At 28.8% G+C, this 26,297-nt stretch overlaps 2 protein-coding genes and 1 long non-coding RNA gene across 4 annotated transcripts; 1 reads left to right on the top strand and 2 right to left on the bottom strand.

The window, feature by feature from the left end:
* Positions 1-464: 464 nt before the first annotated feature.
* Positions 465-2,524, bottom strand: LOC136075199 (uncharacterized). Its single transcript, XR_010635740.1, has 3 exons — positions 2,353-2,524; positions 1,946-2,073; positions 465-1,411 (listed from the first exon to the last, which is right to left on the bottom strand). It is a non-coding gene; the product is annotated as an uncharacterized LOC136075199 (long non-coding RNA).
* Positions 2,525-13,062: 10,538 nt separating this feature from the next.
* LOC136074213 (uncharacterized) lies at positions 13,063-14,202 on the bottom strand. Its single transcript, XM_065786517.1, has 2 exons — positions 13,763-14,202; positions 13,063-13,375 (listed from the first exon to the last, which is right to left on the bottom strand). Exons 1-2 carry the CDS (start codon positions 14,200-14,202, stop codon positions 13,339-13,341), a joined length of 477 nt encoding a protein of 158 aa, XP_065642589.1. The 3' UTR covers positions 13,063-13,338.
* Positions 14,203-20,550: 6,348 nt separating this feature from the next.
* On the top strand, positions 20,551-23,205 carry LOC105845473 (uncharacterized). Of its 2 annotated transcripts, none has more exons than XM_065787660.1 (9): positions 20,551-20,772; positions 20,979-21,191; positions 21,313-21,552; positions 21,631-21,707; positions 21,797-22,002; positions 22,096-22,424; positions 22,547-22,702; positions 22,822-23,014; positions 23,140-23,205. In XM_065787660.1, exons 3-6 carry the CDS (start codon positions 21,398-21,400, stop codon positions 22,204-22,206), a joined length of 549 nt encoding a protein of 182 aa, XP_065643732.1. In that variant the 5' UTR covers positions 20,551-20,772; positions 20,979-21,191; positions 21,313-21,397; the 3' UTR covers positions 22,207-22,424; positions 22,547-22,702; positions 22,822-23,014; positions 23,140-23,205. The 2 variants fall into 2 exon arrangements, with proteins under 2 accessions (XP_065643732.1, XP_065643731.1); XM_065787659.1 differs by having other exon boundaries at positions 23,137-23,205.
* The last annotated feature ends 3,092 nt before the right edge of the window (positions 23,206-26,297 follow it).

Raw genomic sequence — 26,297 nt, 5'->3', positions numbered from 1 at the left:
TATCCATTTATGATATAATCGACAAATTTTCTATTTGTCGACAAATATTTATTTAACAAATGTTAAATAAATATTTAATTTAATTCAATTTGATACTTTTATTTTTATATATTTACGCGTAACAGAAACAAAGCTATAGGTACTCTACTGTAAATAATTTTTAGTTAGTATAGAAGAAAAATTCGTTTCGAATTGGTCTCAACTCAAATACGCCCTTGGTACATGGATGAAAATGTGCCTGTAAGTTGAAAAAAGCAGAAATCTTTTCAGACTGCTTAAAACGGAGTTACCAACAGTGATATGTACATTTATGTTAAAAAAATATTGTTATATCGTGGTCGTGTAACCTAATCTAAAAAACTGACAAGGATACACACAACAACAAAAAACACGACAAAAGCTCCATTAAGACACAATGCTATTTTAGATTATAAAACAAGATCATAAGATATTACAAAAACATTAACAGTTTCGTATTACAATTAAAATCGAGAAAGGTAAATTTTTTATTTCTGACAAATTCACTAACGTAAAACAATTAGAAGAAAAAATACAAATATAAAGCTCGTGCTAAGATTCAACTTAGGATATAAGTTTATAAGAGTTTAAATTCTTTATAAAGCAAAAAAAAACATTGCAAAAAAGAATCCTACTAAAAATTTTTTATAATTCCATTTGTAAACTAAAAAGTAAAAAAACTTTTGACAGAAATTTTTACTTTAAAAATCTCCATAAAAAACGAAAAATAGTTAAAAAAAAGAATAGTTAAAAACCTAACAATACATATTACCAAGGGTAAAGAAAATGCAACGGTGAGGCGTACGCTATTTAAACCTTGACTATAGTCAAGTTTAAAAAATCTTGCAAAAAGCGTACACCTCACCGCTGCGTTTTTTTTAACCGTTTTTTTAAAAAATAAAAAAATTAAAAACAAAACATTGGGGAAAAAAACTTAGACGAATATCAGGAGGCCGTATGTCCTCATTTTGTTTTTTTCTGTTTATTATTATTATTAATCAATATTCAACAATCAATGGGGTGTTTGTCCAATAAATTTAATCTGAAGAATGATACAACTTTTAGAAATATCTAAAAATTAGTCGGACATTCTGGCAAAAAGTCTTTAAAAATTAAATTTTAAAACATGATTTTCTCGGAAACACAAAAAATGGTCATACGGCCTCTTGGTTCTCGTCTGACAATAAGAGTATTTACAAAATATGTTTGTACTAAAAAATATTAAACGTGTGGTACGTAATTGTACGAAAAAAATGGTCAGCTACCCAAATGAAGCAAAATATTATAAAAATAACTTTTACAACATTATTAAAAATAACTTTTAAAACACACACCCTGAAACAGGTCATATTAAATATTTCATACTTTTCGATATTCCATTCAACCAACTTCACTGAAATAAAAAGATAAAATATTGTTATAAATTTGACTCTATAATGTCTCACTTTTTGTATATATGCTAAAATGCATATTTTGTATATATATGCTAAAATCTTTGTTTGGAATAGACAAGCAGAATTGCTATTTTAAAATTTAACTACTGTGCCCTATCTAGTTACTTGATAATAGCTCTTGAGTTCACTAAATTGTAAGCACCAATAAATGAATGTCCCACAATACAAATACTTCACCTAAAAAGCATAAAAAAATTGGGTTTACTCAATGTAAACCTGACCCAGTCAATGTTTTACTCGGTAGATTTGCTTATACCAAAAGTTTACTATCTTAAAGTTTATTTCTTTTAACATAGTATCTAAAAACTTTTAACTAATACTAAACTTTCAATAGCATATAATGTTTAGTCTAGACATCTTGCCAGGTAGATAATTAGGTAAATGTATGTAATTTAAAAATTGATCAATTGCATATTGGATGGATTATTTAAATACAAAGACACAATTATTAGACATTGATAAAAATTACTTACAAAAATTTAAAACTTTATTCATCAGAGAATTGATTAAAACCAGGTGGAGGGCGTACAGCTGATTTTGAGCGATTGTTATTAAAGTCACCACTCCATTCTTCCATCATAGAATACTTTTTATTATCAATCTAAAAATTATATAATACGCATATTGTAACAGACATTAAAAAAAACAGACATGCACTTATTCTATAAACGATTTGAATTACTAGAATTCAGCAATAATAATACTACTGATAAAGCAATATTAGATAAAGAATTTAAAAAATTAGAAACAATTAAAAAAAAAAAGAGTAAAATTGTTTATTATTGCAAATTAAAAATTGTTTTCAATTTTGTTTTTAAAATCCAGTATCTATTTTTATACAGTGAAAAAATTTTAAAAGTTGAAAAATAAAACAAAGTACCCTTTCAAGTTTGGAATTCATCTTGTAATTATTTGAGGCAGGTTAAGTTTTTTTATGTTGAGTTTCTTTTTTTCGCACTTACACATAAAATGAAACAGAACACTTGCATTTATAAATTTCAGTATCAATTTTACATTTGCAGTCTAATGTTACACTGATCAAACAACAACAATGATTTTTTTAAATATCTTTAACTCATTTTAAACTTTATCTTTATCACACTTGAAGAATTTCATAAGTTAATTGTCATGGTATCTAAGACAATAGGACAACTATGTAAAGTCTTACTGTAGGAATTGAATTAAACACAGATTTAAACATGGGCTTAACCTATTCTTTATAGTTCTTCATAAACCTCTTCATAGTTTAGAAATTTATTTGCATGTAATTCCACTGGATGACAAATGTTTGAGAAGTTAAATTCGCTACAAGTATTTTTTTTTAAAGTAGCCATGACAGATTGGTAAATATTATCTATAAATCAGTTGTTGTTGAGACGAGAAAGTAGATTCTTGTTTTATTAAATCTTATCTTATTTAAAAGAAAAATAATTTTTTTTAATAGATCCTTCATTAGAACAAAAAAGTATTACAATCAACATGATAGACTAAGATTCTTTTTAAATATTTTAAGTTGGTGTTACTAGTATGATCTATTCTTACTAGCAACATAATCAGAGCAATAATCAGATGATACAAAAAACTAACCAAACAAATAAAGAAAGCATTTGATTAAACCTTTTCTTCACTTGATTGGTTATAATTTTTAAAAAAACAAATTAGGCAATAGAAACAAAACCAAAAAAAAAATTTTTTTTAGCTATTTATTGACTTTGCTTTACTAAAAAGTTGCTTAACTTAAGAAAAATCAAGCTCTTAAACTTAAGCTGCCATCAACATGGCTATAAAGCCTCACCTGCCCAAATATTTGCTCTTTGTGCAATGATGCTATTTTTTAAAATTGTATTTACTTTCCTAAGAATGAGCGGGCCAAATGAACATACATTTTTAATTGTTGTCTCTCAACTGTTCAACTCTAATATATATGTCTTGACAAACAAAGTCGCTAACCGGAGAAAGAGTTGAGGGCTACCTGGAACAGGGTAAGTATCAAACTAAGAATTTCTTGCTTATAAACTAAGTGATTTAACGTTTTCGTGTAGCTAAGATTATATATTATTATATATAATCTTAGCTACATGCTACACTTATCAAAAGCGATAGTGGTGTAGTGGTAGAGCGCTTGCTTTATAAGTGAGAGGTTCCGAGTTCGATTCCCACCACGTCCCTGGTAGTACCGCGCTCAACTTGTTTCTCCGCGCAGCGACCTTGTTCATCAAGGTTCGTGTTTCGGAGTTATAGAGTTGAGAGAGGGTTATAACCACAAGTAGCCTCCTCATCTGTAGTAGCCTTCTCAGCCTTGGGTAGGCAAATTATATAGAAGAAAACAAGAGAAAAAAAAAACATATACTTTCACAAAATAATAAAAATACATACATCATATTTTTTCAAAAGAGATTCCCAAACCGCTGAGATATGTTCATGTTAAAGAGAATGATTTAAAAAATGTTTGGGCTAAACTTTTTTGATTAAAACAAAAGAATAAATGCATTGCCAAGAAAATCTAACTTATTTTTTTTTAAGCCAAAGTGCGCCTTTTTCGTTTTATTGTAGGCTTAATAGTCAGCATAATATATGTCACAATCTAAGATTTGATAATTTATTTAAGCGCATTTTATTCCAAAGAGTCTTAGTACATGACATCATTGACTTTTTTGTTTGTTTACATAATCGATCTCTTATGCAAACAAAAAAATCAATGATGTCATGTATTGAAACTCTTCTAAATCGAAAAAGGCGCATTTTGGCTTTAAAAAAAAAAAGATAGGTCTCCTTGGCAATGCACTTATTATTTTGTTTTAATCAAAAAAATTTAGCCCAAACATTTTTTTAAATCACTCTCTTTAACATGACACAACATATCTCAGAGGTTTGGGATCCCTTTAAATAAAGTTTTGCAAAAAATTTGTATTTATGCAGATTATCTTATTTCTTTGAAATTACCGATGGAGCAGCCCATATCAATGAATCCCCCCATATATTTTCATCTAATTGTGGTGATGTTTGTGACATACTGCTTAATCCACTTGATCGAGGAGAACATAGGTCAGAAAAGTAACCAAAATCTATTGAGAGCTGTAAAAAAAAAAGAAAAAAGTTAGGTTGGAATCTTTGAACAGTGTTTTAAGCTAAAATGATCACTGCATAACAACTGTACAAAATAACAAAAATTTTGTGTTTATAAATATCGACAATTTAAAAAACAACTTACATTTTGTTTATAACCAAAGTTTTGTAAAGTGGTAAGTGGTAGTGGTTGTTGCTGCTGTGGTTTATGTTGGATGACATAAGCAACTAAATGGTATAAAGAAGGACTTGATTGAATAGAGGCTGGTTGAAATTCATTTAATACAGATTTATATACTAAATTTCTTCCTAAATAAGTTAAATAGATAATTACTTTATAAATAAAAAACAAACTTTATCAGTTAATTTTCTAACCAGTAACCTATATAAAAAAGCAAAACCATTAGAACACTTTAACATTATTTTGACATTGGAGTCAAAAAATATAGGTAAGGGGGTACACTTACATAACCTTTTTTTTTTCTCATTAACATCAAAGGCAAAGACCAATACTCATTAATCCAGTCTCATGATCTGTGTATGGTAAAGCCTTGGGGGTAAAGCCTTCACCAAACTTTTTTATTGCGTAAGTTTGATTTAAGTTCAAAACTGTGAAATTCATTTTCACGAAACTTGCGCCGTTGCATTTAACAAAACTTATAAATAATAAATAATAAAAATGGTGTAATATTATGATTCATATAGCTTTATTGTCAGATATAGAATCTTATTGTAATATATACAATTTATGCATATAAATTGTATATATTATAATAAAGTTAACAATAATTATAGATATTAACACAAATATAAATGCATTATAATAATTTAACATCTTATTAACTTAACAACACCTTAATTATTATGATGTTATGTTATTATAAATTATACTAATAAAACATTGCATAATATAATAATAATATTGTTACATTTTTTTGTATAATATTATCAATTTATCATGTTACAATAATAATATAACAGCATAAAACAGGATCATATTTTTAATATATTTTTTAGACTCAAGATACGGGTTAACATTCATAATTACACCACTTAATCAGCCAACTACACCAGAGAAAATAGATTTCAATTAAGTTCACCTTCAGGTAGATAGTGATGTGGAGAAATTCTTTAGTCATCTCAAAAATTATTGGAGGTCACATAAGAGGTGGAGCACCTAAGTGCTCCTAACTTAAAAAATATCATACCAGATTATGTAAAATATTTTATACCAGAAAACCTTTGCAATTGATTAGAATTAGAAATTCCAGGTGACTATCAGATTTAGAACATAGTGCAAGTGAAGAAAGTTTTATTTAAATAGTTCAACTATTTTTTGTTTCTTGAATAATTTTAAAAGTAGAAACTTTCTATTCCAAACATTAAACCAGTGATTATTGAAAACCAGATTATTAAATCAAAAATTAAATTAAAAAAAAAAGTAGTTAATTCTGTTCAAAGAAATTTTTTTCCAAAAAAATTAATTAAGCATATGCTAATTTTTAGTTCTTTTAGATTAACACAACTTGTTAATCTAAAACAATATAAAGAGCCACCTTAGATGTGAGAATGTCTGGAAGATCGTCAATGTAAATTAAAAATAGTATATGACCAAGGATTGATCCTTGAGGAACCCTTGAAGTTACAGAATAAGAAGAAGAGTGCTGTCCATCAAAGACAACTTTTATACTACGATTGGAAAGGATGGATTCAATAATCTTAAAGATGTTACCAGATACACTGTAAAAAGAAAGCTTATGGAGAAGACCAGCATACCAAACTTTATCATATGCTTTAGAAATGCCAGGAGCAATGGCCTTAACCTCTCCACCTTTATCTAGTGCAGGATAAAACCTATCGGTTATTACTGTTTGCAAATCAGCTGTAGAACGAGAAGATTGAAATCCATATTGATGATCAGAAAATAAGTTAAATTAGATTCAAGATGAGAAATTAAGTGTTTTTTAATTAAAGATTCAAAAACCTTGCTTATGATAGGAAGAAGACAAACGGGACGGTAGTTGGACAAATCAGATCGCTCTCCAGAATTTTCAAAAATAAAGATAAAAGATGCGGCTTTTCAGCAGGCTGGAAAACAAGACTCTGATAAGCACTTGTTAAATAATTTTGAAAGTATAGATGACAGCTCTGGAGAATACTTCTGTAAGACTATAACAGGTATGTTGTCCAAGCCACAAGCAGTAGAGTCTAAGCGGAAATCACTTTTGAAACAGAAGCTGGATGGATAAAATGTCAAGCAATAGATCAACCTGTTTGACAGCTAAATCAGGTAGAACGCAACTAGTGGAATCAAGAGATCATATTAATGAAAAGTTCTTAGCAAACAATTCAGTTTTGTCTTTAGGTGAGGTGACCAAGTCTGAACCATACAAGAGTGGTGGAATTACAGATTTACCCTTATTATTGATACTATTAAAGATTCTCCAGAAGTCACGAGAGCCTAAATTTTGTGATGAAATACAAGATTTCATGACATGTCTGCTTTCTGAAGAATTGTTTTGCTGATAGATATGGAAGTAACAGTTTTGTTGGCAATTGCAGCAGCACAATGTGAGGAAAACCAGCACACAACGTGAGGAGAGTGAGGCTTGACCTGGAATTGTCGTGAGGGAGTAAATGATTCCATGCCAGCTTGAATCCACAAAGATATGTGAGAAGCACATTTGTCAACAGGAAGACGAAAGATTTCTACCCAAGGACCATCAAGAAGAAAATCACAGAAAGAGTCCCAGTCAGCTTTAAGGTAGTTGTAAGAGGTGCCATAATTAATGGACTAAATAGTGACCCATTTGTTGCATCAATACTAGTTACTTGTGTTCTATATTGAGCTGAAACCAAAAATCAAAAGATTTACTTAGCAATAAAAAACTAAAATATCATTAAAATTTATTGAAAACAAAAATAACTTTACCTTGCTGAGATTTTAATAAATTTGGAAAACTTTGATATAAATTAATCTCATCAAACTCCTCTTCAAGATCATTTTCACAAGAATCTGGTGAGCTGTTTGAATTAGCTCTAGAACCCTGGTGATATCTATTTACTCCAGTAGAAACACATCCAGCTGGAACATTTCTGCGTTTTCGATGTCTTAAATTTATTTAGAAAAGTTTAAATAAAACCAAAAACGTTTCCGTAACTATAACCCTTAATAATTCTTGTTGAACAATACAATTTTGGGATTATAAGTAATGAAAGCAAAAATTGTGATTAGAGTAATAAGATGTGTTAGTATGTTTTTATTATTTAGAATATATGAGAGATTCGGAGGTGGGGCAAAGGAGAAATAAAGTTAGATCAAGGTGGTTTGTAAATGTAGAGCATAACTATAAAGAAAATTAGTTATAATTGTTTTTTAGGTATTTTAGATATTATATATGAAAAAACTAAACAAGGATAATAATAAGATCAGAAATAAGTACTAAGTACTAAGTAGCACAGAAAATAAGTATAAAAATGGTTAAAATGGTTTAGAGTATTGAAGAACCAGAAAGTGGAGAAATAGGTGATAAAGCAATATTTACTATTAATGATTATAATAAATATTCCAAAAAATTACAATTCATCTCATTAACCAGTCTCAGCTATAAACTTGCACAGTTAAACAGGCAAGTATTTTAACTGCAGATTTATATAAAATCTCAAAACTTGCAAATAAAGTTCTGAATCAAGGAAAATTTAAATAAAATGATAAAAATCTAAATTTTAAACAGCAATATTTTGCATTGAGGATAAAAATCTAATACAAATCTGTGTGCTCCTTTGCAGTTGTGAAATATGACTTCTTATTACAAGGTCTTTTGAGTTACGATTATAACTGTGTCGATAATTTAGGTCAGTATCAATAGATGAGTGGCATTAACTTTTGGTTACTTAAAAGATGTTTCGTTGTGAGTTACCAAATTTTTATTTAAAGAATGACGATTTTAAATAAATTAACAATTTAATATATAAATTCAACAAATTTTTAACTACAGTTATCCTCTTTAAAAATTTACCTATAAGAAGTAGTAGAGAAGTCATCTTCCATATCAAAGGTTAAAAGGAAAAAGCTCAGTTAGTAAATGTTTACAGGTTGTTAGGGCAAACTATTGCTTTTAATTTGTTTTTAGGTTAAAACTAAGAAGAAAAATTTTTCACATTTGGGGCCAGGACCCATGACGTCAAACTTAGTAGAGCCAGCAAAAAAAAAATTAGGAAACTAAAAAAACCTATATAATCAGAAAGAGCTCGTCAAGCGGAACAAAAAATATGCAAAAACCATATGCTGAAAATGTTTCCTTCCCAAGTACAACATTTTATAGATTATATAAAACACAGACTCAGATTTTACAGACCAGCGCAAAAAAGCTATAAAAATGGTTCTTTCATCCTAAATTGACCATATATTTATGATTCATTTTGTTTGAAGAGTTGTTATTGATATGAGTTTTCTATTAAAAGCAATTAGATAATAAATATTTGTATAAAAAAATTTGAAAAATTTTTTAGTTTGATTTTACGTGATAAATGTTCAGTGACAAATCGTCGCATGAGAATTATGGGGTTCTATCTGCATTTTTTTATGTTAAAAGAATCTAACAATTAAAGTTTTAATTAATAATTAATAATAAAAACAAACAACTTTAAAAATATTATGAATAATAATATATTTTTAATAATGAAACCATAATAACATAAACGACTTGTAATTTATAACTATACAGAATAATAGCATTAAAACATTTTAAAATTAAATATCGAAAGTTAAGTTCTCACAACATAAAAAAATGCAGATAGAACCCTTTAATTCTCATGCGACGAAATGTTTTACAAAACTTCTCTCAAAATGCAAAAAAAATTTTTGTTTAATTTTAGTTCTATGAAGTATGTTTGCATATTTTGACGTTTGTTCACCTATTTATTTTTATGTCAGCCTACTTAATTTATCAAAGATAGTTAAAATCTCGTAACCTTAAATAAAATACAGTTTTCAGTAACTACTTTTAAATGGCTCTCGATATCAATATTAGAAGTAACAAAATTATCTTTTCTGGTCCGAACTTCATTCATACGTAGGGGGTATTGTTTTAATGAGCTTTCTAAATAAAGTTTATTTATAGACTGATTCATGTGCTTTCCAAAAAAAAAATTTAATTTAATGCTGTATGTCCGCATGTATCAGCTTTTGTAAGAACTGTGTCATCTTCACTAACTTTTATATATTTGCTAATGGTTTTCAAAAAGTCAAATACAACATGGTGTTTACTATGTTTGAAGTTGTAATTATCGCATAAGTCTTTATTTGCTCTCGCTATTGCATGCACTGTGTTTGTAAATCTATAGCAGTAAACGTAACTAAAATCTCTGCAACCGTGGTGTAGTGGTCAAGCATTCGGATTCAAACCGCAAAGTCTTGGGTTCGATTCTCGGCGTGGCACAAAAACACTTCCGCTGAGGTTGGAGACGGAGAACCAATTTATTAAATGGTATTTGTGGCGGTGCTCTGTGATAAAAGCAATAGGACTCCTTATCAATGAACTTTAGATCATCCAGTCGACAATTTTATATGTTTTTGTTCAGTCCATCAGCATATTTGGGTCTATTAGTTTAATTCCACTTTCCAAACAATTAGATCAGTCTGCAAATTTGGACCGAAAACCAAGAACATTTTTTTTAGTAGGCAAAAATACTCATGGCACATTTTTACTTATTTTTTACCTACTCACCCTCGCCCTTGCTGGAAGCTGTTCAATTGAAGGAGTAACTTGATACAAACTTATGTTTTTAAATTTGAAAAATCCTGTTATTGAACCAAACTTTTTCTATAACTTTTATGTCAATGATGTTTTCAAGTTTTATCAACTTGTCGTAAAAAACCATAATAGAAAAAAAAATAATTTATAAATAGTTGATACATAACTTTGTCGATACATAATTATTGACTTGTCTATTACTTTTAGTAGGTTTCATAGTTCAATAAAAAGCCGATAATTCGAACAACTAGCGACTAAAACTTATTTTGAATTTCTGTTGGACCCTTATTTATTAATTATACTCCCGATTATTCAAACATTTGTCAACTTGAACTATTCTTTTGGTCCCCTGGAGGTTCAAGTTATCGGAAGTTTTTTTTACAATACTTTATGATATATTGTCAACATTATTGTCAAATTTTATCTTTGTTTAATACCAATGACGTTTGAAGATCAAAATTTCTAATTTTCCTTTTCCTGCTAATTTTTGAATGAAAAATTGACATGAAATATTTTATTAAAAAACTTTAAGACGAAAGTATGAATTAGTGAAAACTCGTTCAGATTGTCGAAATATAAACCTAATTATATTTTTGTATATATGGCTTTTATATCGCGTATACATAGTTATTAAATAACTTTTAAAATTCACTTCACTGGTAGTGTCATTAGCTCCAATGATGCTGTTAGAAGTTTTGATAAGTTTTCTTAAATTAAATTTGTTTTAAGTTTAATTAAGTTTAGGGGAGAGTGGGGTATTGGCGAACACCTAAGCGGGAATGCAAATTAAAGACACCAGTTATACAAAATTGATCGTATTTATTGCTTATCAATTAGTTTAACTACTCAGTCACAAACCCTCAAAAGGAATTTTTAAAAATCTTATTATAAAATAAAAATTTATGCCAGAAATAAAACCATTGGTGTTCGGAATTACCCTGCCTACGTGGGGTAATTCCGAACACATTGGGGGGCAATCACAAGCACTGTTGTGTAATAGCGAATAAAAAGCTAATTGTAATAACTAAGTCTAAAAACTATATTATGCAACAAAAACAAAAAAAAGGAGTGACTTTATTTCCATAGAAGCTACAACAGAGTGTTACTCAAGAAAAAAGTTGCATAAAATTATCAGAAAAATTTAAAATCAAATTATAGTGAACAACATCCGCAGCTTCATTACACTACTGCACGTCTGGAACTGAGCATAGGATCCCTTCTCAGCAGGTAAAAAAAAATTGTCGAATTTATTTTTTTACAATGCTGTTTTGACCATGTTCGGAGTTACCCCGCGTTCGCCATTACCCCACTCTCCCCTAATTAATAATTAAATTAAGTTTTATTAATTAAATTAAGTTTTATTAATTAAATTAAGTTTTATTAATTAAATTTGTCAAAAATAACCAAGTTCTGAAGCCAGAGTTACTAAAACACGGGTAGTCAAAAATTTTAACCAGAAAGACAGATGATAAACAACATTGTTTGTAACTGCGTCACTTAAATTTCATATACCATTTAAACGGATAAAAAATGCATTTGTGTTAACTAACGAAATTACGTTATTGATTGTTTTTTATCCCAAGCGGAGTAAGAGAAATTGGAAATAATTTAATACCGTTTTTATATAATAAATTTATTCTAATAAATTTGAACAATTGTGTGTCATTCTAGTGTTCAAAATGTAGGTTAAGGGGAAACTTTTACTGAATCATTGAAAAGGTTCAATTATGGATGATATTGGTCCTCGGCAAGTGGGACAATGAGGTGTGTTGCTTTCCTGGACCTGCTGAATGCATGGCTGACAAAACAAAAAATGTCTGCAAGGCATCACCAAAGCATTTCGTTCATTGACGGTGCAAACAATGCACTTTGTTGACTCTGTTGAAGTGGAAGTTGGCAAAGGAAGACTCTCACCAAGCTCGTCCGTTAAGTTTTCATCCAAAGCACTAAAATTGTTTAAATACTTCAAATACAATTTTCCATATTTCATTGAAAAAGACAGATTATCAAATAAAGTTAAGTTAATTAGTTTGGTAAAAAGCTTAAAGAAGGTTGATAAATAAGAAGCGTTATACAAAAACTTGGAAAATTATCTTACATAGCTTTGAAGTTTTGAAAAAGATATGATACTGTGGATAGGAATCTCTCAGTTGTCCAAACTCCGTCTTGAAGGTTTTTCTCAAAACAACGCATTTTTTCAATTGCACTATAGTCGCGTTGGTCACGGCGGACTGGCTGATTGCAAGCAAGCTGTTGAAGCTCTTGAATTGTATGCACTATTACATGCTGATTAAGCAATTCCATAAACTGCCAAAATCCTCTATGCCGATTACCCATGTTTGTTTTCAGACGTCTATTGAGACCTTCTGCATTGTTATTGGTTTTGTGATTCAAGCCATAAACACTGAACCCTCGTGGGGTCACTATATTGAGCCAATACCTCTCAAAATACCTTTTAAAAGCAAGTAGTTTGCTTTTGATTTCGCCACTGAATGTTGCAATCTCAATAACTCGAGATCCCCAAGCAACCAAGTTTGCATGAAGGAGACAAAGTGCCATAACTTTTCGTGCCCTTTTCTTTACTTGAATTTGGTGGCGGTATTCCCTCTGAAGACCAAGAATTGCTAATTGCTTGGTGAGTGCATTTTCAAAATGAAACCTAAAGATAAGGATTTAAAGGAAATCATTAATTGATAACAAACTATGAGAAACTTTGATATGTTGGAAACTGCGACAAAGTAATAACAAATTAATAACTTATACCTGCAACCATTCACCAAGCTTTCACTCCAAGTTGTTCGTAGAGCATTCTGTAGTCCTCGTTCAAAATCCGACATAATGGTGGCTGAAGAGAAATCTAAAACTTCTTTTATTTTGGAAAAAACAAGCTTATATAGAGCCTCGGATTTGAATGTCATTAAAGCACACACAGCTGGAACAGATGTGCCCCAAAGGTGAGGGTAATCAGGATCAAAATTTATCTGATCCTCATCTGGAATTGGATCTTCAAGCACTGCTGAATACTCAACAGAAAATATCAAGAGCTAATACCACTTGCTTTCCTCCATGCGTGGTGTCATGCTGGAAGTACAATAAATGTAACTATAACTTACAACTGTAAATAAAAGTGTTCTACCTAACGTTTTTAGTATATCAATTTTTTCGTCTTGGGGCTGTCAATTAATTACATCAACAAATAGAAGGGGTTCTGAACTTTTTTGACAATTGTTGACAAAGGTGAGGTGAGGAGGTCAAATAAAGTTGACGTCAACTATTTTACTTTACTTTATTTAATTTCATTACTCAAAAAAAGAGGGGTCTGGGTGGTGGGTGTCTCTGGAAATTTGACAAATTGTTTATAAGGGGGAGGGGGAATGTAAAAATTGCTAAAAGTTTGTTGACGTAATTAATGGACAGCCCACTAGATAATTTTTTCTTTGAAAAAGTAAAATGCTTCCATATAAATACCTGAATGTTCCATCAACAAAACACACTTTGGCCGATTTCGCCTTGTTAATGACTAACATATGCCCAAACAGCAATGCTACGTTGTCCTGTTCTGCAACTGATCTCAAGAATATATCTCCATAGCGATGACATTCTTTGTCATTCAGAACTTTAGCAGCTTCTTTTGGTGATTTTGGGTTCGAGGGCTCATTTAGCCTTCTCCCTTTCTGAAGACTTGGGATAATTTGAGGAAAACTAACAGATTCAGAAACAACTGCAGGAAACTCACTCACAGTGTTTTGAAAAATTGAGCGCAGGTCTTCAGATGTTGCTTCTGCTTTTTTCTTCATGGTACTTTTAGCAAGCAGCACTTCAAAATCTGTTTCTCTTGAGCTGCAACTGTGAACAGTTGTAACCTGAAGTTTATCTTTATGAATAAATGCTCTGCCTTTGCAGTTCATTCTTGTAAAAAAACGGCACTTAAGATGCAGTTTATCTTTATAAAATTTATCTTTTGTGTATCCAAAATCACCAGGGTGCGGATTCACAACACTTTCGTAAGTCCAAAATTTGCGTAAAGTTTGCGTAAGTTTTGCTTAAGTTCAAAGTTACGCTAAGTGGTATTCACAAACCTTGCGTAAACAAAAACTTACGAAATTCCTAAGTTTTTACGTAAGTTATTACTTACGCAAAAAGTCTAAAAAACGGTATTCACAACATTTTCCTAAAAAGTGCTGAGCAAACTTTACGCAAGGAAAGTTACGTCTGCTATTTTCTGACTTAAGTTTGGCGTAACTTTAAATCATCTAATAATATTTAAAAATGGCGTTTTTATTATTATGAAAGATTTCAACTTTTGTTTGTTATTGCCAATAAAATATAATTTTATCTTAATTTTATACTGCTATACGTTAAGTTATCTATTTAAATAATACAACAATAGTTTTTTTTTTAACAACAACAACAATAGCAGTATATTTACCAAAAATTTAGATGTATTACATAAACTTGTTTTATAAAACTTGTTTCACCTTGAATTTAAGGTTAAAAAAATATACACTCAATCTATAAGATGGATAGTTCACTCTCTCATAGCCTAGCTAAAACAAGGAGAGCGACCATAGTACGGATATATCATATAGTTTTGCAGTATGCCAATAACTTATTAAATAAATTAACTTAATAACTAGTTATTGTCATACATCAATGCTATATGATCATCATATCATAATGATACATCATAATAATGATACATCATAATGATGTATCATAAGGATAAAGGATACATCATAATGATGTATCTATACTATATTAACTTATGGTTGTATCTATACTATACTATCTATACTATATTATACAAAAATATATACAACAATATTATTGAAGTATATACTTTAACTTGCATAACTAGCATAAAGAGAGAGAGAGACTCACTCTCTCACTCTCTCTGTGTGAGAGAAAAAATATTTGTCCTAATATAGATACAATATTCAGAAAAATATGTAATCAATTTATTAGTTTTTCAAATCTTTTTTTTTTTTTTTAATTTATAAATGAGAACAAGACTATTTCAAAATACAATAATGCAAAAATTAACTCTGAGTAATCAGGCTATTAAAGTAAAAAAGTATTATAAACTAAATATTAAACTTACTTTGAATAATGATGCTATGTTTTTTCGATAATTTTAATTATTCAAAGGTATTAAAGGTATAACAATATTAAGATTATTTTGAATAATAATGCTATGTTTTTAATTATTTCAATTATCAGGAGATATTAATATCTATGGATAATTTAAATTATTAAAAGCATCAGGCTTTAAAATTGTTTTTTAAAGGCTTATTTCTTGGTAAATAATATTGTTATTTGCAAATAATAAACATATTATGTTATAGTTTAAATTGTTTTGGTAGATCTTTTTTTTTTGTATATCTATATGAAATCTCATTGGTGTAGTTTGTTATTGCAAAGAGCAGAAATTCCATAAAAAGTTCCTTGATCCACCAGTTAGTCCGAATGGAGTGATTGGTGGATCAAGGAACTTGATCCACCAATCACTCCATTCGGAGTGCTTTTCACAATTCAGTAAAATTATTATCTGTTGCTGTTGAAAATAGTATTACAACTCTTGAGATAAAAGCATATTGTTCACACTGGCTGTAGCTATTAGATTATACTGCATTTGGTGTCTTGAAAACCTACTACAATACTTGTTGTTATGATTTAATCAATACTTGCTCTATCAAAGAGTCAAACTTTTTTATACTGCATGCACCTGATTCACAGAGTTAACTTTATGCTATCCATCAAATATAAAAATCATGTTTTTATTCGTACAAGTATGGTACCATAAATTCTCAATCTAAAATATCACTGAAAAAAAAATTACAAAAAACAAGTGGGTTTTAACTCAAACTCAACTTTTAAAAATTAATACAATTGAAACATTTTCCATAACATATTATGAAAAATACAATATATTTTTCATAGTATGTTATGGAAAAGTTGTTGAACTTTTGCTTATGTTTTCAAAATGTTTCTTGTATTTCTGACAATAGAAATTTTGTTTATAAATAGTTTCAAATATACTAGAATGCAGTCAAATGTATTTCTTGAATTTATTGAAGCAATTTCTTTATTTAATGAAACTGTCGTTCCCTATTGCAAATAAAAGTGTTTTTGATTCAAGTCAATTATATGATAAAACAAGACCTTTAAAAGTAATTGCATGTATATGCTATATTGGGCAATTCAAATACAAAGAAACACTTTTTTGCTGTTTTTTGACTCCCTTCTTTGTATATGTAACATTTTAAACAATCTCTCTCCGTCCTATTTAAAACGTGACATTATTTTTCAACAAATATATCTTTAAGTTTGTACTTTTATGCTAAAGGTTTACTATTCCGCTGTGATTAGAATTTAAATTTTAAATATTTTGTCATGTTACACTGTGGCTAACCATCCCCTTTCCCATGTGATATTTGGTGACACTTTCAAACACCTCCACCCCATATAAGAATACGTTTTATTTGAATAGCCCCTATATAGTTTTGCTACATTTTTAAATATAGCAACAACAAAAACAAAAAAGATTGTAAGTAAAATTAAGCCCTATCATTAAAAAAGAAACATTCACTGTTTGGTCACATTGCCCTGTGTGTCTTAATAAAAAAAAAATTAGCTATACTAACTACTTCCTTTATACAAATAGTTATAAAAATTTGCTTTAAATTTTGGGTAAGTTTTTGCGTAAGTTTTTGCCTAAGTTTTGCGTAACTCATGCGCAACCTTAACTTTACGCAAATGCTGCGAAAAAGTTGTGAATACCAAATAGTTACGCAAAAAATATTTTGCGTAAGTTTTTCGTAACTTTAGCTCAGCTACGCAAGAGTTACGCAAAAGTTGTGAATCCGCACCCAGCTACGCAAGAGTTACGCAAAAGTTGTGAATCCGCACCCAGACCAAAAAACTTTTGAGTTTTTTTTTTCTCCTTCAGTTTCACTATAATTTTTTAAAAAGTTCTCTAACGACATTTTGGAATACTGAGTTTCTTAAAATTTTTTTATATTTCAACTTTAAAATTGAATTGAATTTCATTGCACGTGCAAACTAAACTGTTTATTGTGCTGCAAATTAAACTGTTCATTTAAACTGCTGTTCTCCGTTGTAGATAACTAACTTCGTGTAAAGTTAATGCGATATTTAGGTGAAAAGTTAGGATATTCATCGAACTATTCATCGAACTCATAAATTCATTTATTAACTCTTAAATTCATTCTTAATATTCATCGAACTCTTAAATAAGTTTCTTATTGAAAAGTGACTTAGTATTAAAAGTTTCTTTAGATTTTTTCCTAGTAATAGTTTTTCATACAAAAAAAAAAAAAAGAAAAAAAAGTGTTATCAGAAAATCACATTTTCGATGTTAATCATTAAAATGAGTTTTCGATCTTATTCCGTTTTTATTGTTTTCGATATTATTCAGAAAATCACATTTTCGACGTTAATCATTAAAATCAGTTTTCGATCTTATTCCGTTTTTATTGCTTTCGACATTATTCAGAAAATCACATTTTCGATGTTAATCATTAAAATGAGTTTTCGATCTTATTCCGTTTTTATTGTTTTCGATATTGTTCCGCATTTGTGAATTTCGATACAAAAACTTTTCGATATTAATCTGAAAATCACTCTTTCGATGTTAGTCATTAAAATAAGTTTTCGATCTTATTCCGTTTTTATTGTTTTCGATATTGTTCCGCATTTGTGAATTTCGATAAAAAAACTTTTCGATATTAATCTGAAAATCACATTTTCGATCTTAATCATTAAAATGGGTTTCGGTCAGTTATTTTTCGATATTAATCATTTTTTCGATCAGTTAATTTTCGATACTATTCCGCTATCCCAAATTTCATAGTCAAAAATAAAGATTCACATGCGTATGTTGAACCAAAATATGAAATAGGTTGTATACTAATCCTTTTTAGTTGAGGATACTTAACTTCAGGAACCATTTTACAAAAATCTAATAAAGCCAGTGTTTTATGCAGCATTTGATTCTCCAAGAAGATCATTTTGATCTTCTTGTAGATCTAGTAATTCTAATTCAAATTGAGATGTTTTTTCAAGTATATTTTCAGGTATTAGACAACCATCACTAATAATATCAATTAAAAAAGGGTTTACTAAAAATGCTAATGATAATTAGCATTTTTAGTATAATGTATAATTCAAGTTCTTATTATCAATAAAATCAATAAAACTTTTGAAAAGAGACGCATGCGACTTGCGAGCTGCTATTTGGCCATCCCTGTTTTAAAGCGTTTAAACGTAAAAAAATTTAAAAGTAATTTTCGCTTACTTAATGACGAGTTTAAAGGTTTAAGCGCATTTTAAAAAAGGAACGACTTCAATATTATAAACACAAAATAATTCTTTGAAAGTACGAGGAATTCGTTCCAGTTCGACCAGAGGCTAATTCTAGAAAAAAAAAAGAAAAAAAAGAAGGTTTTTTCCGTAATAAGCGAAGAAAAAGTTATACCATGGTAAAGTAAAAAATAACATTGTAAAGTAAAAAATAAAAATTGTTTTTACGATAAAAACTTTGCTAAATAATCCAAAGCTATAAACGAACAAAGAAATTCTTTCTGCAGATAAATATTTTTTCGTTTGACAATTGACCATTTTACAACAATAGTTGCGTAAGAAGCATTCGAATTTTTTAAGCAGGTTCTAAATTAAAAGTTTACCCGTTGTTTAAATTACCTGTGTAATTAACATTTTTTTAATAAAATAGGACGTAAAACCTGCGTGTTAATAAAATATTTGTATTGATCTTATTCTAGATCAATAAAAATATTTTATCAACTCACTTATGGTCTAGGGGCTTCTACTTTTTTGGGTATAAGATCACATTATCAGACTTTTCACGCACGGTGAAGTAAGCGATTATAACTAAACAAAAAGACTTTATTTTAGTTATTTAAAAATTTTTGAGAATGGCGCCGGCATCAACAACCAAAGTTGTAAAAAAAATTAAATTTCAATAATTTGACGTCTGTATTTGCACGCTTCTCACGGCAGTTTCAAATTGATACTTATTGGAACTTTATTCTGAGCATGCGCAGTCAACACTTGTAAAACTAGAGAAAATTTTAGGTTATTTCAATTATTTCTTTCTAAAGCTCAGCTACTCCAACTTGATTTTACTTATGTTTGATATTTCAAAATTTTTCTTAACCGAAGCGATTTAATTCAGAGATAACTGATAAAACCTTGTTTTATAAATTTTGTTGTTGCAAATAGGATTTTCAAGGAAAACTTTTAAATTAAACGATAAAAAATTGTTCTTAAAATTTCATATTTTTTAAGCATATATGTTATAATAAAACGAATTTTCTGTATCTGAAAGTAAATATTTTTATTTTCATCAGTTTATTGTACTTCCTTTAAACTTAATTGTAGAGACCGATTATTTTTTTTTTGGGGCTAATTTTTAATTTATCTTACACAATGTTATATTTAGATATTTTATAAACATGGACCATTTAACCAAGTTAAGTCTCATTTGCAGAATATGTGGAGAATATATAAGGAAAGACTCAGTTGATGTGTGTAAATATTCTGAAAGAATCGAAAATTCATTTTATATAAACATCAACATTGATAATAAAAATGTTCATCCACAAAAAATGTGTAGGAAGTGCTATATCATTATGAGGAACATTGAAAAAGGTTCTAGCACCAGTGTTAAAGTAGTTGAATGGCCATTACCATGTGCAGACAAATGTTCCTGTTTCTCTAAAGATTCTGGTAGGAAAGTTAAAAAATGTAAACCTGGTCGGCCATGTATAATAGAAAGAAATCAGAAAAGATGGACCAGGCCAATCATTAATAGCTTAATTGCTAGTATACCAGAACAAACTTTGCGTTTAAATGCAATTGATATTGATCCTGTATCAAATCCCCATTTAGACTTATGTATATGCAATTTGTGCAACAACATGTATAAGCCACTAATACTAAAAGAGTGTCATCATTCTTTTTGCTCAGTGTGTATATTTAAGGAGATTGAAGGAAAGCTGGAAACAGAAACAAAATGCTTTATTTGTAATCAACACATTCCATTATTTACAATTGTAAATTCTGTTAATGTAACACAGTTGATAGAGCGCATTATTTTAGGTTGCAATAAGCAATGTAAATTAAAATTTGCGGTTAAAGACAATGAGCTTAAAAAATTGCACGAAGAAATTTGTATTGGTGATCAATTATTACTGACTCCGATTAGCAAAAAAAAAAAGACATCAAGCTGTTTTAAACTCTTTAAATGTGACCTCTGGTATGCCCAGCACAACAAAAATTCAGCAAACCTCTGCTATTTTAAATTCATTCGAAGTAAAAGATCAAGTTAAAATATTGAAGATGTCAGACATACCTTTATCAGTTATAAGTGCTGAAGAAATGATAAGTATGAAAGCTCATATGGGAATTACATATTCAAACATGAAGATACTTGCAAGGTAAATTAACTTCATATATATATATATATATATATATATATATATATATATATATATATATATATATATATATATATATATATATATATATATATATATATATATATATATTATTTTTATATATACAAACTTTGAATTTGACCAAATCAAACTAAAATGAAAGTGTGAATAAATAAAAAAACAAAATGTTTAAAATTTTATTATAGATGGCTTAAAACCAAAGATATAAAATGTGCATCAAACAAAAAGCAACGAAAAGTAGCTAAATCCTGGTCTGGAGAGGATTAGGTAGTTTGTAATGCTCCGTTTAACTTTCTTTTAAAAGACTCCAGTGATTCATTTGAAGTTAAAAATGCTCCTTGGGGATACATTAAAGATCTTCCATCACATATAATAAACAAACTCAATCTTCTAAAAAAGTAAAGATAGTATTTTACATAAATGTGTGTCTGTATAAAAATGTTGTCATTGTATATGCTTTTTTATTAAAAGTTTATTTATTTTCTAAAATTATTTTAAATTCAATTACAAATTAAATAGGAAAAATTTGCTACAGCATTCCAATATAAAAAATGACGAAATTCACATTAAAATTGGTGGTGATTATGGTGGTGGATCCTTTAAGATGTGTTATCAAATTGTGAATGTTGATAAGCCTAATGCCAGAAGAAACACAAATGTATTTAGTATTTTTGAAGCAAAAGAATACAAACCTAACCTTATTGTGGGTCTTTCAATGTTTACACAACAAATTAATCAATTGCAGTCACTGTGTTGGAAGTAGGTTTTATTTTATCAAATTGTTTAATGTATTTGGATAAATATATTTTAATCTACTTTAATAAAAATTATTTTTAGTGAGAAAAAAATAAGAGTATTTATCTTTGGTGATTACAAGTTCTTATGTTCAGCATATGGAATTACTGGTGCAAATGGTATAAATTCAAATAATAAAATTGTGCAACAAACAAATCATATTTAGTGGCTTTTTAAACGCTATGTATAAAATATATTATCATATTAGGTCGACATGCTTGCTTGTTTTGTCATATAACTCGTGCAGAGATGAAAAAGCCATATGCTCAACGAATAAGTAATTGTTCCAGTCGCACGCTGGAAACGCTTGATGCAGATTTGCAAAAATTCATTCAAAAAGGTCAAATACCAAGGTTTGCAAAGTATTGTAACAATGTCATTGATTCACCACTTTTCAATATTCCTTTAACACAGGTATTTTTATAATATATTACATTTTTATAGTATATTAATTTTTTACTTATTTATATCATTTTAATATTGTTTTTATTGATTTAATGAATCTAGGTTGGCATTCCATCGTTGCATATCTCATTAGGAATTTATCTTAAATTTTTTAATATGCTGGAAGATGGCTGTCATCTCATAGATATAAAAATTGCAGCTAAAATGTGTTAAAAAATAAAACTGTAAATGACAAAAGTTTTGATGAGTATATTGAAGTTCAGTTGAAAATATATGAACAAGAAAAAATTATTTCTGAATATTGTGAAAAAATAAAGCTAATTCATGAAGCAATGGCAACACAAGTTCTACGTTCTCCTGAAAATAAAGAATATCTCAATGAAATTTTTCAGCCCAGAGTAATTCATTTTATGGAGTAGAAAAATGCTAAGGTATAATAAGTTAATATTTGAAATAATAAAATAAAATATTCTATAGTTTTATGTGAATGAAACATTTATCAATGTAATAGCAAATGCTTCTGTGTGTTTATGTAGTGCTGTTTTTTATATAGCTTATTGAATTAGAAGAGTTAAAAACTAAAACATTTGAAAAATCGCATGGACCACTTGTGAAAAACCTTGATGAAGTTCTATGTGGTCTTAATGTTCAAAGACAAGCTTACTACGGAAAATGCTTTATCGGGAATCATGTTCATAAAATGTTAAAGGTTTTTCCATACATATTTTTGCATACTTGTAAATATAAATTGTATAAATATTTTTGTAAATATATAACGTATAGAAGTACTAATTCTGTAAATTACAAAATTTATTTTTCATCTATTAGTTAAACAGTGTCCTACATCTTTGCAATTCGATACCTAAGATAGTAACAGATCTTGGATTTATTGATACAGATGTACATAACAAGGCAAAGATCTTAAGTCAGAAATTTGTAAATTTGTTCTCCAAATACGGTACATGCTACAACTTTATGAATTCAAGTGAAATAATTAATAATAATCCATTATTAGAATTAGGTAAAAATACATATTTATAAACTGTTTGTTTTAAGTTACTTGTATTAAATTTCCTCTTGCTTGCATAATTATTCTTACTTAGTTTTTCACGTTTTTTAATTTAATTTTTTTTTTGGAATCAGAAGGAGCCATTGGAGAATTAATGAGTTACTTTCGTAAAACATGGCCCAATGAGTCCATTACGCCAAAAATGCATTTATTAGAAAACCATTGTGTTGATTTCATTAGAAATTGGGGTTTAGGTCTTGATATTTATGGAGAGCAAGGCTTAGAAAGCATGCATGCTGAATTCAACAGTATGAACAGCACCTTCTGCCATATGAAAGGAAAACAAAGACTACAAAGTATTCTGTCCAATCATTACATCAAAAACTCCCCAGAAGTTTTGGAAATTCGTCCAACTACTCAAGAAAGAAAAACTTATAAAAGAAAAGCCTTGTGATGTTTCATAGATAATTGTATATACGATAGTAATTACATAACGACTTAATTTTAATGTTTTTTGTTAAAAATATGTGTGTGTATATATAAATATATATATATATATATATATATATATATATATATATATATATATATATATATATATATATATATATATATATATATACATATTTACACAGTGCCGTGGCTAGTGGGTTTAAGTTAACCTTCTCCTTCCTCCCCTAAAAATAAAGCTGTTTATAGAGCCCAAATATCATAAAAATTTTCTATTAGGTATTACAATAAAAACGGTTTTTAAATTTGCAAAAAGATCCCCTAGATACGCTGTCCTCCTTCCCCATATATAAAGTGTGTTTCTTGGGCTTCTCCTCAAATTATTAAATTAAGGAGGGACCCTCGTTCTTTCTCAAGTCTCGTTATTGTGGAACTAGGCGTAGGATTAAGGATGGGGGATTAAAGTAAACGTACAGCTCTTTAAACATTGAAAATTTTTGTAAATTTCATATAAAATAAAAATAAAAATTATTATGGATGTAGTAAATAAAAATAACAAAAAAATATTTTTAAAAATGTCAATAGAAACACATTATCTTAAAAGAATGACATCTAGAAGAGCTTGAAATAATATTTGCAAGGATTACAAGCGTAAAAATCAAAATTATAATTTAAATTTAATTTAACCACCAATAGAAGAAAATATACAATATTGTTAAAGATTGAGAAGGCTTTTTAAACTGAAAAGTTTAAATGAAAGTTTAAAACTCCAAGAAGAGATGAAGAAGAAAAATGTGGCAGAAATAAATAAAGGAACAGAAAATGAAATAAAAATCACAATAACCAGAAACGCTTTGAAATTGTCACCGATACCTACCATCAAAAGTATAAATGAGAAGTTGGTTGACCTCAAAAATCGATTTTAAATCTGAGAATCAAAGGTGGAAACGAGTTGCAAGGTAAAACTTGAAACGATTGAAAAAATAGTGAAATAAATTTTTACAAAAAAACTAAAAATTAACAAAACTTGACAAAATTTATTGTTAAAATCTGAAAAAGTAATACTTTGTTCACACTTTGTTCAAAAGTAATACTTTATTTTAAATTCTTTTGTAAGCGCATGTACAATAATAGACAACACTTGTATTTTTGAAAAAAAAAGCAAAAATAATTTGAAAAGCAATCAATTTTTCTGAAATAGATTGCTTGTCAACAAATGAAAACTCAGACCCAGAAACTAATTACAACTGTGATTTCCTAATGAATCGTAAGCCCGACTAAATAAAAAAAGGAATTACTTTTACTCAGCGTTTTTAGAGTAATTGTTTAGCTTTACGTGAATAAAAACTTAAGCAAACTCGATCAAATTTTTATTCACGAAAAGCTAGCAATTTACTCCATAAACGCTATGTAACTGTTCAGCTTTACGTGAATAAAAGTTTGAGCAAAATTAATGAAGTTTTTATCCAAGCAAGTTAAAAGAGTTTCTTTTGAAGAATAATTAAAAAATAAACTTTAAATTAAATTTCTTCACATAAATATTAGTAGCTTAGATCGTAAATTTTAAAAACTTCTTGATCTTTGAAATAAAACTAAAATTTCCTCGTTGTAAATTAATATTTACAACGAGGAAAGATAAGAGATGAATAAAAATTTTATCTCTGGGAAGGAGAAGTATAACGCATTACATTAGAAATGATTTGAGTGCTTCTGACTAAGGCAAATAAATTTTCACCCTTGAAATTGTTAATAATCAATTAACGAACATCCTATCAGGCTAATACTATCGACCAGCTTGTGGCGTGAACGACCACCTAAAGGCGCAAATGAAAGCTTGAGCAGATTTTTCGAACAAAACTTCTTCAAAAAAGGCGCAAATAAAGGATAAACTATTTTTTAGAAACTTTTTTCGATAACAGCGATAATAAAAGTAAAAAAAATTTCAACTTTTTTTTTCAATTTTCATTCTAAAAATTTTTTCAATTTAATAAATTGAGTATTATATAGTATCTGAGTAGTATCTGTTTTTATCAGTTTATTATCTGTTACGCCGGCACAATTCGGCTCATGACCTCATTGGCAATAGGTCATGGGATTCTAGGTTTACCTTGCCTGACCACGGGTTCCTTTGACTCTACTCAACTGCTGAGCGAGGCCCAAACAAAAACGACTCAATCTTTGAATTAGGAGCGGTTCTTTTAATAAATCATCCGACAAAAGTAGCAATTATTACAGTTACTCTCATTAATAATATTATTACATATGATGTTCCTAATAACGATATACAAAAAAGGTTTTTAAAAACGGGTATTTTTAACCCTGGAGGCTGAATAAGTGTTTTTTGAACATTACATATTATTACATAATTGCTAACTGGGAGTAAGTGCAAACTAGCAGGTTCTTTGAGAGCGCAAAAGTCGCCTGGGTTAAAAACAGAGAACGGCGCCATTATTTCAAACCAAGAGGTCAAAACACTTTAGGTTTTTCAAACGCATCAATTATCAATTTCTGATACAGCACATTTTATTCTTTTGTAACGACCAATTCTCTGTATAAACTAATCAAAACCGATATGCAAATTAAAATATTAGTTTTAAAACCAATAAACAAAAAGTCGATCAATAAAATTTTCGAGAAAGGTAAATTGGGGTTTAAAAATGAAATTTTTGAGCTTTCCTGGCCGCCTAATTATCGATATCATTAACGTAGCTCACCTTTTTAACCAAATATTCTTCAATCGAAACAACCAAAAGGTCAGTAACGCAATCTTAGCTTATGGTCAAACGGAGAGAATTTTTTACCATCTTCAGTTTACTAAACGATTATTCTTCAGTTTACTAAACTT

This window comes from Hydra vulgaris, chromosome 01, assembly GCF_038396675.1.
Source record: "Hydra vulgaris chromosome 01, alternate assembly HydraT2T_AEP".
Classification (NCBI taxonomy): domain Eukaryota; kingdom Metazoa; phylum Cnidaria; class Hydrozoa; order Anthoathecata; family Hydridae; genus Hydra; species Hydra vulgaris.
This window is presented reverse-complemented; position numbering and strand designations above follow the sequence as displayed.

Excerpts from the sequence above, each read along its gene's own strand:
- LOC136074213 (XM_065786517.1), bottom strand. The coding sequence starts at position 14,202 with ATGAACTGCAAAGGCAGAGCATTTATTCATAAAGATAAACTTCAGGTT. Across the intron at positions 13,376-13,762 it reads TTTGTTGATGGAACATTCAG|CATGACACCACGCATGGAGG; the intron begins GTATTTATATGG and ends TTGTACTTCCAG.
- LOC105845473 (XM_065787660.1), top strand. The coding sequence starts at position 21,398 with ATGTGTTATCAAATTGTGAATGTTGATAAGCCTAATGCCAGAAGAAAC. Across the intron at positions 21,708-21,796 it reads TGGAATTACTGGTGCAAATG|GTCGACATGCTTGCTTGTTT; the intron begins GTATAAATTCAA and ends TTATCATATTAG. Across the intron at positions 22,003-22,095 it reads TCAATATTCCTTTAACACAG|GTTGGCATTCCATCGTTGCA; the intron begins GTATTTTTATAA and ends TAATGAATCTAG.